The sequence below is a fragment of the Opisthorchis viverrini genome (assembly GCF_000715545.1).
Source record: "Opisthorchis viverrini unplaced genomic scaffold opera_v5_209, whole genome shotgun sequence".
Lineage (NCBI taxonomy): Eukaryota > Metazoa > Platyhelminthes > Trematoda > Opisthorchiida > Opisthorchiidae > Opisthorchis > Opisthorchis viverrini.
In genome coordinates, this window is record NW_008751867.1 from 719253 (window position 1) to 734804 (window position 15552).

At 47.5% G+C, this 15552-nt stretch overlaps 1 protein-coding gene across 1 annotated transcript in view; it reads right to left on the bottom strand.

Annotated features, from left to right (window-relative positions):
• The window catches only part of T265_14531 (hypothetical protein), a gene marked incomplete at both ends in the record, with an annotated part of 61200 nt that overhangs the window by 28824 nt on the left and 16824 nt on the right, over window positions 1-15552 (bottom strand). Inside the window, one exon of the mRNA XM_009174073.1 lies at window positions 13261-13371. Coding sequence (XP_009172337.1) covers window positions 13261-13371 — 111 coding nt within the window. The remainder of the gene's footprint in view (window positions 1-13260; window positions 13372-15552) is intronic.

Genomic DNA, 15552 nt, shown 5'->3' on the forward strand with positions numbered 1-15552 from the left:
GCTGCTTCCATAAATATGGACATGCTGGTCGCCTGGGGAAAAAACCTTACTGCCATCACACTCCTATCGCAGACGACAGTACGACTTCACCCCCAGACCGCCTCGTAGCACGATTACTCGTAGTACGGGGTCTCGCTGCTCTTGGTCTGGCTGCTCCCCTTTGGCCTTCCTGGCATGGTTGCACCTTGTGGAACGAAGTTCCAGCCAGTGTAGCCCGCGGCATCATTGCATCACTGAAGCCCGACCACCACATCAAGGTGGCAGCTTTAGGTCGGGAACCCAAGGCACGAGTCGACCCCTATTGAGGATACAGTCTCGGCGGAGACGTTTTATTGCAACCCCTCCCCCGAATACCGGGGAGGCAGTTTATAATTCCCCTAAAACGGCTTAACTACTCCGCGGTAAGAAAAATATCACGACGCAAACTGACCAGATTTACTAGCCCGTCCCTATTTCAAGCGGATGCTCCTGATTGGACGTGACTCTGTTTCAGCATTGCACAGTGGCCCACAGAAATTCCGGTCAGTAAGTCCGCGAACTAAACAAGGAACTATTTTGAATTGAACTTTGGAGTGAAGATAAGACAAGACGGAATAAGCCATCTGGTATTTAATACTTAGTATTCCCCTCAATATCATATTGGAATAGATTTTCGCAATAGATCTGATCTTGTCTTATTCCAGCAGAACCACGCGGCACACAAATAAATCGTTCAGATGACAGAGATTGGCGATCACCAGAACGAACGCAACGCGACACACAGCTTTGTCTCATTTGACGATACCCATAAGTATCACACCCAAGACAAAGTGAACCGGCCAGTTGCACGCTCAACTGTCTGGATTCGGTGGGAATCTGATTAGCCCGGTGTGGCGATTGTGTGAACGGATGTTAACGTTCACCCAGGAGACACCGTCATCAATTGAAAATTCCGTTATTCCAGGTGAGAGAGTATTGTACATCTGAGTGCGATCGAAAGGAGTAGCACACCGAATGCAAATTCCAGTTGGGCTCGCTAATCAAAGACAAAAAAGAGCGTTCAGTTGTGGGCACGCTTTCGGTGCCTAGCTGCCATGCCACGCGAAGGAAGCACGAGGGCTGGGATACTGCCAGGTTGCCCAAGCCTAGACAGGGGAAGTCGAGAGGCAGAGGTCGGGTTCGAACCACAGACCTTCCGGTCAGTAAATTCGCGCTGGGGCCATCTCGCCCCCAATCAAAGACAAGGTGAGTGGATGACTTACTGACCTTTCCCGGGAGAGATCTTGATAGAAATAGTCTATTGTTTGATATGGGGGATGTTCGGCAGCCTAAAATTCCATAAGGTGTTCAAGGTACCATAGATGGCATCTGATGCAGGTGATAAGCGTAGATGGGCTCACAACCCATCGTCTGGTCGGTGATTTCTATGGACTGCGACGTGCTATACACAGACAATAAGGGATTGACTAGTTCTTCTGCACACCCTTCTTCATCATTATCGCAGGTCGCGGTGGTAAACAGCCTTTTGGGGAAACACCAACACCGAATCTATGGTTTATCAATCCGACAGTCAGAAGTCATTGTATAGCGTTTCTAGCAAGGGTTCCCTGACACAATTGTCCACAGTTGCATGGAACTTCACCAGACCACGATGTGCCGTGGCATCCTTTCCGAGCGGTTGCCCATACGGATTCAACCGATAATTCAAGGGTAAACTAAGATCACGGGTTAACCATCTGAGCCATATGGGGCTCGTTCTCCAACCAGAGAAACTCAGTTATTTTCCCATAAGAATCGACATAAACCTACTAGTTCCTGAAGAAACGGAGAGTTGTTACAGCCATAGTGTCGACAGAATGCTTGTTGAAGGAAGTATGTTGGACCCTGATTTTGAAGCTACTTCTTGGGTAGACGTACATTCATTTCAGATCAGTGATCAGCCTCTACAACACAAGATGAACACGAACTGGTTGAAGAGCCACTGGTACCCAACATACTTTTCATTCTTTTTATCACGCAAGCTTTAGGGCAGTTTTCCGACACCCGATGTAGACCCTATCCCGGAAAAAAAAGCCATTAGGCGTACAATCGAATCTATCGGGTGCTCTCGTTCGTGAATCTGGTTGCAAGACCACGTTTTTACCCACCCACCCCCACGATATCAATGCAACCAAACCAAGTGACAGTAGAATGAACTTTGTCCACCAACCGATTCAAGAATACCCTGTGAATTTCATCAATCCATCCAAATTAATGAGCAGTTAAATAAATCAACGAGACGCTTAAACCATAAGGACGGTGGACACAATTTAGTGATTTGGATGACAGTAGTGCACGAGTGTGGCTGAACGGAAAAAGGCAAGGTACTTTGTTGAGGAGGGACACAAGGCTCGTAGTAACCGGAGCGGGTGAACAGGTATTTGGGAAGTCTAGTTCACAGCAAGTGAAATTAATTTGGGCTGTAAGCTCAAGAAGCGCCGTAAAGCTGTTCCATACTCGTTGGAAACCCTCGGCGGGGAGCCCTTCAATAACCTTGAAGGATATTTGAACCTATAAACTTCCGTTTCAAGATTAAACAGTTGACTATGAGTGTCTGACCAACAGTGTGACCAACCTACACTTCTCCGCCAATCTCTATGTCTTCGAGGTCTCTCGCCTTGGACACACAGTCAACCTACATGGAGAACTTGTGTCGCCGTTCCTCAAATTCAAATATCTTGGACACTTGGAACTTTCCACGAGGATTTCGTCCAGTGTGCCAAAAAGGGCCGCACAACTGTTTCATTATTAGTGAGAATCTTCACCAGTGCGCATCGCACGAACCTCCACGGAGGTCCGAACTCGTAGCCTGCCGGTTGGTAGTTGAAGACTAAACCATCAGACCAAGAGTGGCTGAAGCAGGATTTAGCGCGACTCGTCCTTCAGTAACGGGACTCTCACATCATGTTCTGCAGCTCGTCGACTGACGATTTCTCAGCTGGAAGGGCGAGATGGCCCAAGTGGTTAGAGCGCGGATTTACTGACCGGAGGGTCCGTGGTTCGAATCCGACCTCCGCCTCTCGACGTCCCCTGTCTAGGCTTGGGTAACCTGGCAGTACCCCATCCCTCATGCTTCTTTTGGTTGGCATGGTAGCTAGGCACCGAAATGGTGTTACAGCTGAACGATCTCGGCTAGAAGGTTCATGCAACTTCTAGGCTGCTCAGAGTGTGTTAATAGCATGAAGAGACTTGAAAATGTCCTATTTTTCCAATACTGAGGTTAAAAAGAAAAACGAAGTGGAGACTCCGATCGATTGTACCGGAATGGTGAATGCAACATGGCGTAGCGCTGGGATGGATTAATCAATCAGTTATTCGGAAGGTCCTATTTCATGAAGGAGATTTGGTCGGTATTTCAGAAAGCTAGTGGCTCTCGACTATCGCTACCTGTGGAGTGCCCTGCGAACGGGGAGCAGTTTGGAAACACAGTTTCTAGATTTTACCAAGGTCTAGGCAACGTCGCTTGCCATGGCTTCCACAAGTTCTCCGTAATTCACGAGATAAACCGGTGAGAACGTTTGGAATCCACGTCTCTGCAGAGTTACCCACCGCCGCTAGGTAGGTAGGTTCAAATTGACCATTCGAAATCTCCGTATTCAACCTGTGCCATCCGGCAATGGAAACACGACTCGGCTGACACCATCAATATAGATCATCAAGCTTGAGAAATTCGGTACATTCATGGACCTGGGCCACGCCTCCACAGGAGCGATTCGTGGCAAAGTAATCCCGCTCCGTGTACCGACTAGGCTTGCGTTAACGGTCTAATAGTAACCGTTCGTAGCCTTCCGCAACGCCCAAATAAAGACCAATCATACTACCGTAGCATGCACACGAGTGCACTTGCTGAACAAGTGAAATGGCGCCACCGGTTGCTTCATATGCCTCGGGTTAGAATCAGAGGCACCCACCCAGGTGTGGCGACGAACAGACAGCGAAAGACAACCGAACGGAAAGCAGCACGGAAGCGCGTAAGTCAGGTGCTAGTCGAATGAGTCTAAAAAGTGGAGCACATTGACTTCAATCAGCACGATCCGGTTTGTGGACAGAGAAATTTCCAAAGGGGCAGTCGAATCAAGCACCGAAATGAAATCAGCTGACACCAGTGGCAGTGGCAGCACAAGTACACACACACACGTGGAACTTATTTATGAAACCGGGTACCTGCGGATATTACGTGAGTAAATCATCCCCATTTTCATCATCATCATCATCATCATCAACACACACACACACACGTGTGTGAAGAGTAAGGAAGCGGAAAAGGCTCATGTGTGTGCGACCGTGAGATCTAGCTTGTGGATCAGTTAACTTATCGGTTAGTTGTGGCACCCTTTTGGTGCCACTCTGTCTGATGGAGACTTTGCCTAGCCTAGGAAGGATTAATCGATAAATTGGCAGCTAGTCGGGCCGTAAAATGTTAATTAAGCGCTGGTTTCCTTTCGGTGTACAGCTTCTATGTAACCGTGGCGAGTGCGGAGGTTTGGCGCGCCGTGAGTTTACCTTACACAGGAACAACCAACAATTCAGCAGCAACGTGAACTACAAGGTTGAGTGCAATAGACAAGTTCTACAGACACTACGCCTACTTCGGTCATCCACACGCGACTCGCATCATTTTCGATCGTTCGGAGAAGTTTCAGACATCATAATTATACTGAGAATCCGAAATGATTGAGAACAACAGATTTTGCGACCAAAGACCAGGGGATTTCAACATTACAGGAGCTCCAAGGGGTTGAGAGATTAAGGCACGAAAAGTTGGCCGGACGCTCAGTGGTTCTAGCCCTTCGATTGCATCTGTTTGGATGTCGACAACTAAGCACCATTTTGGTCCGCGTGCTTCAGAAGGGTTGCGAGACAGCGATACGCTGAGAATATACCACACACACAAACTCTATAGCATGAGGAAACTGTGGCCCAGTCACAATGGTATGCCATCTTATCGGAGACGGAGAAAGAGGAACAGACAAAGGCATCTCAGTCGAAAGAAAAACGCACAATATCGAACGACGCACATACCGGGATTCACGTGAACCACGACTGACAGTCATTGAAAAAGTAGACAGACAAGTGCTAAGTGAGCTGCAGGCATAGCAATACACACGAGGATGCGACTATTACGGTTGATCGTTACGCAACTGTCGTGACATTTCTGCAGAACCGCAGGTAACCACATGTCTTTTGCTTAATCAATAGAGTAAGAGAAACGGTATCTTGAGTGTCACTGTATAGAACAGAACTGCCGAAAATGGATGTGAAGATGGCCCAGTTCGCAGCTTTTCCTAATCAAAAGCTTGGATTCTAGGCATCCACCATTAGGGTTGGGCTGAGATAGTCCGCCAACTTCCTAGGAGAGTCAAAATGCTCTTCTTCCAGTGGTATCCTTAGTGGTAAGAATTACTTCAAACTGGAAAAAATTGCAAGTAGTATATCCAACAAGAAGACTCGAAAGAAACTCGCAAGCAAGGGTAAGTACGGAAGAACTGATGCAGTACGCACCCACGATACCTCCGTAAGAACCCACAGCAAATGATCTCACTTTCTGAAGAAGTTATCCCTGACGAGTTCCTTTCCTCAACTTTTTAGAGAGAGTGCAATTTTGTTCCCTAAGAAGTGTCTTTCTTCCGACTAAAGACCATGACAGCCCGTGAAATTCACGTTCAAAACGCCTCATCGCATGTGGTATGAGACGCCGATTGACGCGCCGTTGGGGGCGAGATGGACCAAGTGATTAGAGAGCGGATTTACTGACCGGAAGGTCCGTGGTGGTTCGAACACGACCTCTGTCTCTCGACTTCCTCTGTCTAGGCTTGGGGAACCTGGCAGTTTCCCAGCCCTCTTGCTTCCCTTGGATGGCATGGCAGCTAAACACCGAAAGGGTGTGGCAGCTTAACGATTTTTTCGACTTCTAAATTTTTCGAAGCTGTTTGACCAACCCAGCAGAACAATGGTCTCAAAACTGGAAACAGTCACAGGCGTGCGGGGTCCCCATCGACCCACCAAAGGAGGACCAATTAAACTCAGATCTGATCAAAAACGTTCGTCGACAGGATTCCAGTTGACCCTGATTGTAACGTATAACAGGCCAAGAAAATGGGTAAAATATTGAACGTCTCGGATGCCAGTGGAGACGGACCATATGTGAGCGATCTTTCAAGTCAAGGCAGAATGCAGTTCTTAAATGTCAGAATATAACCGAGAGTTTCTTGGGATAATATTTTTGGGTGGAAAAGTAGCTTAAGATTGTGTTGTCCTCAATCTTGTTCCTAAGGAGAGAGACCAAAGGGACCACATCACAGAAGAGACCCCTACAGAGGTCAAGGGAGAATTGAGGGCTTTTTCTTAAGTTGCCACTTTTAAGTGCTACTGGTCGGTGACACTACGATCAGACTTAAGGTTTCCTCTGATAGTCCAGAAGCTGGAACGTTACAACCTACTTGGATTTAAGCGAAATTACTTGAACTGAAGTGACGAACGTGAGCCAGTGAACGTCAGTTGGTGCGTACCTGCTAACTGCTAAATTAAGGCTCGTGTTCCAGTGGTTGGTCACGGAGTACTATTTTGGTCAACTCGGGTTTGATCATGTGGACCTTGACATGCATACCTGCTGGTTCAGTAACCCTTCCAGCGATGAAACCGGGAAGAGAGTAGCTCAGTGGTTCAGACGTGAAATTACTGATCGGAAGGTCCGCGGTTCAAACCCGACCTCTGCATCTGGACTTCTCTTGTCTAGACTTGGGCAACCTGACAGTAGCCCAGCTCTCGTGGCATGCCAGCTACGTATAGAAAGGGTGTTGCAGCTGAACGAACGGGTCGACGATGAAACCTCCCGACAGAAAACAATACCACCGAAGAGACAAATACAGTGATGGAAGGAAACGCTCGCCCCGCGTCAGGAGAGGAGGGCTATGCAAACGAGAGTAATTTGAGCACCAGACGGGACACTGAGGTATACCCATAGATCTAATATATGGTGCCTTAGTCGGAGTTCATACAGATTTAAAGACGATCAAAACAAGGATGATGATGGGCGTCCAGCTGAAGCACCCTTTCAGTGCCTAGCTGTCACGCCACACGAAGGAGGCACGAGGGCTGGGATACTGCCAGGTCGCCCAAGCCTAGACAGGAGAAGTCGAGAGACAGAGCGAGTCTGGTTGGAATCACGGACCTTCCGGTCAGTGGATTTGCGCTCTAACCACTTGGTTCATCTCGAGCAAAACAATCCGCAAACCGCGTGCCTCCGTTTGAACTGCAAGAGAATAAATTCACAAACCATCGTGCAGCGAGCCCAGTGAATTCGGTCAGTTTATCTCGAAACGCGAGAACCTTGTGCGAAAACGATAGCAGATTCCGAATGAAATCGGTAAATCCGAGTTCCGAAGAATACTTAGCGGCAAACTCATAAGCTGTAGAGGACGCATCGAATGGCGTACAGTAACAACAGCATAATAGACATACACAATACCTAATACTCATGAAGATGTCGAAGATCGGCTGAGTGACCCGTTGTATGCGTGCAGTTCTTTCCGTTTATTAGGTGATCGTTTTCTATGGGCACTCAATAAATATAACAATAAATAAATAGTCGCTCAGCTGTAGCAAGCACCCTTTCGGTGCCTAGCTGCCATGCCACAACGAAGGGGTACTGCCAGGTTGCCCAAGCCTAGACAGGAGAAGTCGAGAGACAGAGCGGGTCGGGTTCGAACCACGGACCTTCCGGTCAGTAAGTTCGTGCTCTAACCACTTGGTCCATCTCGCCCCTACGGGTCACTCAGCCGATCTTCGACATCTTCATGAGTATTAGGTATTGTGTATGTCTATTATGCTGTTGTTACTGTACGCCATTCGATGCGTCCTCTACAGCTTATGAGTTTGCCGCTAAGTATTCTTCGGAACTCGGATTTACCGATTTCATTCGGAATCTGCTATCGTTTTCGCACAAGGTTCTCGCGTTTCGAGATAAACTGACCGAATTCACTGGGCTCGCTGCACGATGGTTTGTGAATTTATTCTCTTGCAGTTCAAACGGAGGCACGCGGTTTGCGGATTGTTTTGCTCGAGATGAACCAAGTGGTTAGAGCGCAAATCCACTGACCGGAAGGTCCGTGATTCCAACCAGACTCGCTCTGTCTCTCGACTTCTCCTGTCTAGGCTTGGGCAACCTGGCAGTACCCCTTCGTTGTGGCATGGCAGCTAGGCACCGAAAGGGTGCTTGCTACAGCTGAGCGACTATTTATTTATTGTTATATTTATTGAGTGCCCATAGAAAACGATCACCTAATAAACGGAAAGAACTGCACGCATACAAGAAGCAGTGGTAACCGGTAGAACTACAAAGGTCAGAGTAAATCAGTTAAGGACAGTGCTGACTGGTGCAGACTTCCAACCATGCTTTCACTTGCAACCTCCTGGGTTCGTGTAAGCAATTCAATCACCGTACGCAGACAAATATACAGTGATTCCCAAAAAAGAAAGAAAGCCACTTCCAGGGGAGGCTAAAACGCTCACCTCTCCTTGGGCTTTTTACTAGTCAACGGGAGTGTTGTGTAGCATATGTCAATCACGACAATACCTAACAAACAACTGACCTTGGAGACTGTTCTTCGAGCCGGTACACACGGTCGAATACAGCACAGTTATATAAAACACACTGAAAGAGGGGCACGTGGTGGGATAGGTGTCCAGGTTAGTGGGGGGGAATACCTGGATGACCATATCAGCAGACGAATCGAACATTTACAGACATCACGTGACTCCAGCTGGTTCGTTTTTCATTTCAAGCACTAGGCTCATTCGTGCCTGGATGGCGTAGTGCAACTTCAGTAGTTTCGTGCCAATGAAAAATCAATTCGAAACAAACAGTAAGAGCGTACGTGTTGAAGAAAACAAAATGGGTCAACGTTCCACCGGAGAACGAAGCGAAGCAGTACTGCTGTACGTTCCAATGGAACGTCCACTTGACTCTGTGCCTTTCAAGGACGACAAACTAATCCAACACTTCACCGAACGAAGAGTGCGAAAAACAAAGTCCAGACGAAAGCCGAAATAAATGGGAAAACAAGGGCCTACGGACCGCATTACAAACGTGGTTTAGTTATAAGACAACGAGCGGTATAAATGGGGAAGGGAAGAAAAAATCAAGGACTGCGTGCTTGTGTACCTACTGTTATGCAGTGTAGGTTGATCACATGGTGTTCCCTAATGGCGGACACAGGCGGTGGGAATCGCTTTTCTGCGAGGAATATTCTCTAAAGCCTAACCGGTCTTCATAAGAGTAACATCCGTAGTAGACTGACTGGAATCCGGTCTTCGTGATTGAGAATGAACCTGGAACAATCAGTTGGGGGCGAGATGGCCTAAGTGGTTAGAGCGCGAATTTACTGACCGAGAGGTCCGTGGTTCGAACCCGGCCTCGACTTCCCCTGTCTAGGTCTAGGCAACCTGACAGTATCCCAGCCCTCGTGCTTCCTCCGGGTGGCATGGCAGCTAGGCACCGAAAGGATGCTACAGCTGAACGATTCTTTTCCTCATTCTTCTTCCCAACCCGGTGAATCTAGTGACAACTTTTGCACATTGTGAATGATATTGACTGTTGTGATGATGAAATTCTGGTCGAGCTGGTCTATTTGTGCAATTCATTTACACAGCGAAAGCGCAGCTCAACGTTGGTATAGCTCAGAGGTTGTCCAGCTGTACACTTGGCGGTAAAAATACGCCGCTGAGTACCACTCACCAGTCACATTGAAAATCGCTGTTTGATCCTGGTAGCGCTCAGTAGGGATTACTGGGCCAACGTGTGGCGTGTCTGGAAAAGCAGTGAGTTCGACCACGCCGCTGCTGCAATGAACACGGGCATCCGATTGGCAGTAAATAAAAGCTCAATGTCTCAGCAGTTTTTTTTAATGGTCCCGATAAAACAGGGGATTCTACAGACATCCCAGCATAGTTTGGAGTTTTGGCCCAGTGTCATACGGGGAAAGAAACTGACAACAACTAACACCGATCAGTCATCATTTCTTGCAATGTCTCCAGCCAAGCGCAGGCAGGGTCACGGGGACCACATATTGCAAGGCGTACAACTCCAACAACACGCAAACTCTTCGTGGTCTCTTTCACGCCTTTCTGCCAAGTCATGCGTTGTCCACCTCACGGTTGATGCCATTCTGAAGGAGGCGCGGAGGACAACACCCGTCTCGGTAGACGGTGTTTCGGCATGTGTAGCAAATGACCACAGTCGATGGTACTGGATGTTTTTCGCGATTGAAGTATCTGGTAAACCACCAAACACACGATCTCTAATTAACTCGTTAATAATCCGTTGACGCCATCAGACACCAGTAGCGGTTCGGCTGCATAGGTGGCCAAAAACCTGAAGACGCCTCACATCCTCTGTCCACAGAGACCATGTCTCGCAACTATACAATAACACAGCCCTTACTATAGCCTAGAATCCTTTTGAAGCTACGAGTGACACAAATTAGCGAACGTGATCCTGGCTTTCGAGATCCGTGCACTGACTTCAACAGACACAATTCTCAGGCCCCAGCGGTTCCCCTTGAACTAGAAGTGGTATATTTAGAGAGTGCACATTCTGAACTTTGAAGGTGGCCAGTCTATTCAACAGGGCTTGTATTTCGCTTTGGTCTTCAGGATGAGGGTGTTCAACAGACACAATTCTCAGGCCCCAGCGGTTCCCCTTGAACTAGAAGTGGTATATTTAGAGAGTGCACATTCTGAACTTTGAAGGTGGCCAGTCTATTCAACAGGGCTTGTATTTCGCTTTGGTCTTCAGAGATTAGGGTGACGTCATCTGCAAACTCCAGAGCAACAAGGATCTCACCTGATCTCAATTTCAACACCGGGGTTTTGAAGATCTAACGTTCGTTCGTCATCAGTATCAGTGAAATCGCAATTCAGATTGTACATAACGGGGAGTCATTCAATCAAGCTTGCATCGTCTCCTAAAAAACACCCCCGCCCCCACCCCCAGAAAATTTCAGGCCTACAATTCCAATATCGAATTCTACCACTTAGAATGCCAGACAAAAGAGGCGCCTGCGTCCTTTGAGTTGGAGAATTACCTGCTTATACAATGTCCACACTAGCACTAGAGACATTGTTCAGTAAAACCTGAATGGTGCATGAGGATTCCATCATAAACGGCCATCACATGAGGACGAAAGCCAACAACGAAGAGAAGACATTAATTTCGATGTTGTCTAGTGCAATGTGAGGGGAGAGGGTGGGCTCAACAAGTATATGGCTTTGAATTTGATAATGCTGTTCAGATAGGTTGAACAGGTTCCGGAACGATTCAGGTCGCGTTAACGCAGTGGCTTGTAGTCTACAAGTCACGTGGTTCCGAAACCTTGCATGAACCTATCCTTGTGGGATCGATCCGAAAGACGAAATCATTAAACCTCTACTAAAGGTGGTCGGTGATCTATCGGTGATCTATCCAATCGAGTGGAAACCTAAGCACTCCTTGGAAATGGACACTATTCGGATAGGTCAATCTTAAGAGATTAAAGTACATACGCAGTAATCTCAGGAATTTATGGTTGTGTCCACTACCAGTTTGAGCACACGAGACGAATGAATTTACTGCTTCAGATGGTCACGGCGTAAAATCGTTGCAAAAATGTTCCGTCTTATTCCTGAATCCAAAATGATTCAAGGCTCTCTCATGGGTTTCAGTCATCTTTGTTGGCGATGAGCTTCGCTCACAGTTTCATTGAGCGTACTGACCGGGTCCTTGCTAGAATTGCAATCAATGACTAAAGATATTCCGAAAAAATGAAGGTGATTCCTTCCAGATGAAAACCCAGGCGAACGTGTCGAACGAGAATAAAAGGGGGATACTGTGGTAACGTTGTGAATTATGAATAGCTAAAGTGTGCTGCCCAGTTGTCGGCTAACAGCACAACGTTCCCAAGTCTTTTCATAATCTGATGTATGCAAACCGGCTGGGGAGATCTTATAAACACCGAGAAGCATATTTCGGTACGAATGTACTTGGTTCTGGAAACGTCGATTGCCAGTCACGTTGGGCTATACGCACGCACAATGGAGTGCACACCGGGAATGGCACGGGGGTGTCCTATCGTCTTTCTACTCAGATATGAACTGACGAAAGCCGTGCAGCGATCACACCACATGCCACCACCTCATTAACCCAGTCGATTACGTCATTATTTTTTCGACCGCTTGGTCACGGGTTGCGGTGTGCCACTTGGCCGCAGCAAGGGCACAAACGCGCGAGATAATTACCCAGTCGGGGTGCCAATCCCCGAGAAATTCAACAAACGCGAAATGGATAACAGCAAACTTGGGGCACACCAAACGTGGTAGCTTGGAAGGTAGAGAGGTCCGCTCGCATGATTGATTTTTGTTCAGCCCACGAAAAACAAGGCTTCACATGCAGCCCACAAAAATTGTTATGCTTGTCGGTCACCCTGCATGATACGTGCAAGACGTCAAGTGGGCTCACAAGTGAAAGGAGACCCAAGTCTATACAACATTGTTGAGTGACTTACCTTAACAAAAAGAATGGGGATTGTTTCTTTTTGTCGACTGTAGCGTCGGGCAACCCGGTAAACAGTCTCTGGTACGAATTCCAGCACCAGATTTAGGTAGACGTCATTTCATAATCTGATGTATGCAAACCGGCTGGGGAGATCTTATAAACACCGAGAAGCATATTTCGGTACGAATGTACTTGGTTCTGGAAACGTCGATTGCCAATCACGTTGGGCTATACGCACGCACAATGGAGTGCACACCGGGAATGGCACGGGGGTGTCCTATCGTCTTTCTACTCAGATATGAACTGACGAAAGCCGTGCAGCGATCACACCACATGCCACCACCTCATTAACCCAGTCGATTACGTCATTATTTTTTCGACCGCTTGGTCACGGGTTGCGGTGTGCCACTTGGCCGCAGCAAGGGCACAAACGCGCGAGATAATTACCCAGTCGGGGTGCCAATCCCCGAGAAATTCAACAAACGCGAAATGGATAACAGCAAACTTGGGGCACACCAAACGTGGTAGCTTGGAAGGTAGAGAGGTCCGCTCGCATGATTGATTTTTGTTCAGCCCACGAAAAACAAGACTTCACATGCAGCCCACAAAAATTGTTATGCTTGTCGGTCACCCTGCATGATACGTGCAAGACGTCAAGTGGGCTCACAGGTGAAAGGAGACCCAAGTCTATACAACATTGTTGAGTGACTTACCTTAACAAAAAGAATGGGGATTGTTTCTTTTTGTCGACTGTAGCGTCGGGCAACCCGGTAAACAGTCTCTGGCACGAATTCCAGCACCAGATTTAGGTAGACGTCATCTTTCTGTATGAGTCGAGAGAGGGAGAGAGAGAGAGAGAAGATGAACGAAACGCGATTGTTGCAAATAGTTCAAAGTCGCATGGGAAGATGTTACACTTAAACTGATGAAAAGTCATTGCTGCAGCAGACCGAGCTTATTCCATGCCTGTCGCGGACTGCAACAAGATCAGTGCATGGTCCGATATAAGCCTATTTCAAGACATAAACTGCTTGAAATTCCCAAAGATCAACATTGAGTGTGATAGTATCAAGTTCTTGACTAGCTTCCAGGGTGACAGTTTCAAACCCGTATGGGCGAGAGGAAACATAGTCCGTTTTCCGGTTCGCAAAAAAACGTGTACGAACTGTAGTGATCTGCACTCCTAAGGGTACAAAAGGAGTTGTGCGATTGTGACGCGATACTGACGAACAACATGACTACTTTACTGCTCCTGTTTTGAAAATTATCCCCAAACACCAGTGGTTGAGCACTCCTGGATGTCGAACATTTTTAATCCTTTTGGATGGGGTCACGCAACCGGAGGGAGTGAATGACAGCTTTTCAGACTCTGCTCACAGACCGAAGACTGATTTCCGTCCCATGGCACAAAGTATTATTATTTTGATCCCATCCCCGTCGCCAGTTGTAATAATAGTATCTTTCCCAGCTTAATTATCTGTTTGAATCACCCAAGCTAGCGTTCCTGTCAAAACAATCACCAAGGGTGCGAAACGTGTATTAACGCCAAAAATCAGGTCAAAAACACTTGCGCAGTGTTTGCGGCAGCAACATTCTAGAAGCTGACATGTGAATGCGACATTGGCGACCGGCATTCGGTGGGTACAGGATCATGATTGACCATTGGGTCCAGTTTTCGTCCAATCAGAGCTTGCGTTGATGCTGGACCGGCAAGCGTCCTGATCTTCTGGCCAGTCACGTGCGGGATGTGCTTCTTGGCAATAGCAGCAACTAACCGCGAGCGACAGGGCTGTTTCCGTGCGGAATTCTGCTAAAGAACTAAACAAAGTAATCCAGGCACTGCATTTTGCTTCATCTACTGCCTCACCACTTGACGAAATTGGCGTTTGAATGTCTCGATACATGCAGCCAAACAGCAACAGGTTGACGTCTTCAGGCTGGTTTCCTGAATCGCTCACTAGTTTGGTGATCAATCCATTGCCTCATGTCCAACGATAGTTTCTGAATAGACGAATTTTTAGTTCCTCCGAACGAAATTACTTCAGGTAAGATATTGGAGGCAGCTTGGATTTTGCATGGACCTGATGCTTATTGCTACAACTCCGGTAAGATCTGTGTGGTCTTCCGCTGAGGGAACCTAGCGAGAACCGCGGCTAAGCACCAGTATCTGACAGTGGTTTATTGCTTTCTAAGATGGTAGGGACGATGGACCACAAAGAACCGGAATGTAGTCAAGTTGGCGAGTTCTTTTTCCGTCACCTGAGTACAATGTCGGGAGCTGTTTTCAGGATGCTGAAAGCAAGTGTTGGAAACGTACATCCGGTTTGCTTAATCTAATTTCACTATGAATTCATCGTCTTCACCGAAATCGAAGCGTCGGAAGGTGTGGTCGGCTGGAGGATTGTATGTGTTCCAACAGCTCGCTGTAGCACAGATGTTGAGCCCCAGCACCTGGTTCACGAGCGTCAACAGGTGGCCAGAAAATCCATTCTGGACTAACTACATCTGACATTGTAAGAAGGCAGACTGAGATGATGAGAGGGTTCAACGAATAGTTTCCAGAGCCAATTAGTAAGATCCCGGTAGACAAGTGTCTTAATAACAGAGAACCGGGGACGTGATTCAACTCCACGCTGACTAGTTCGAAGCGATACTGTCGATACAGTGAACTGACATCCGGAAACAGCTCAATGCCGAGCTGGGGAATCGGACTGCTGGTAAGTGAGCGATATCGACAGTTGTATTGAATGACATTATGGCCTCAGACGTGGTATTCAATGAAGATGTATTTTTGTATCCTATGAGCACTAGCTTGCAGATCACTCACACTAGTCGCCAGACTTGCAGTAGTCACATCGATTGCAGGAGCGCGGTAGCTGGACAAGAGTGACTCGTCAATCAATTAATTTAATTTGTAAGCTATCAACCGTGTATCATAGGCAAATTGGTTCCAGCTGCTACAGTTTTGATCACCGGAAAGTGGGAGAGTGCGGCGTTCCTGTCAT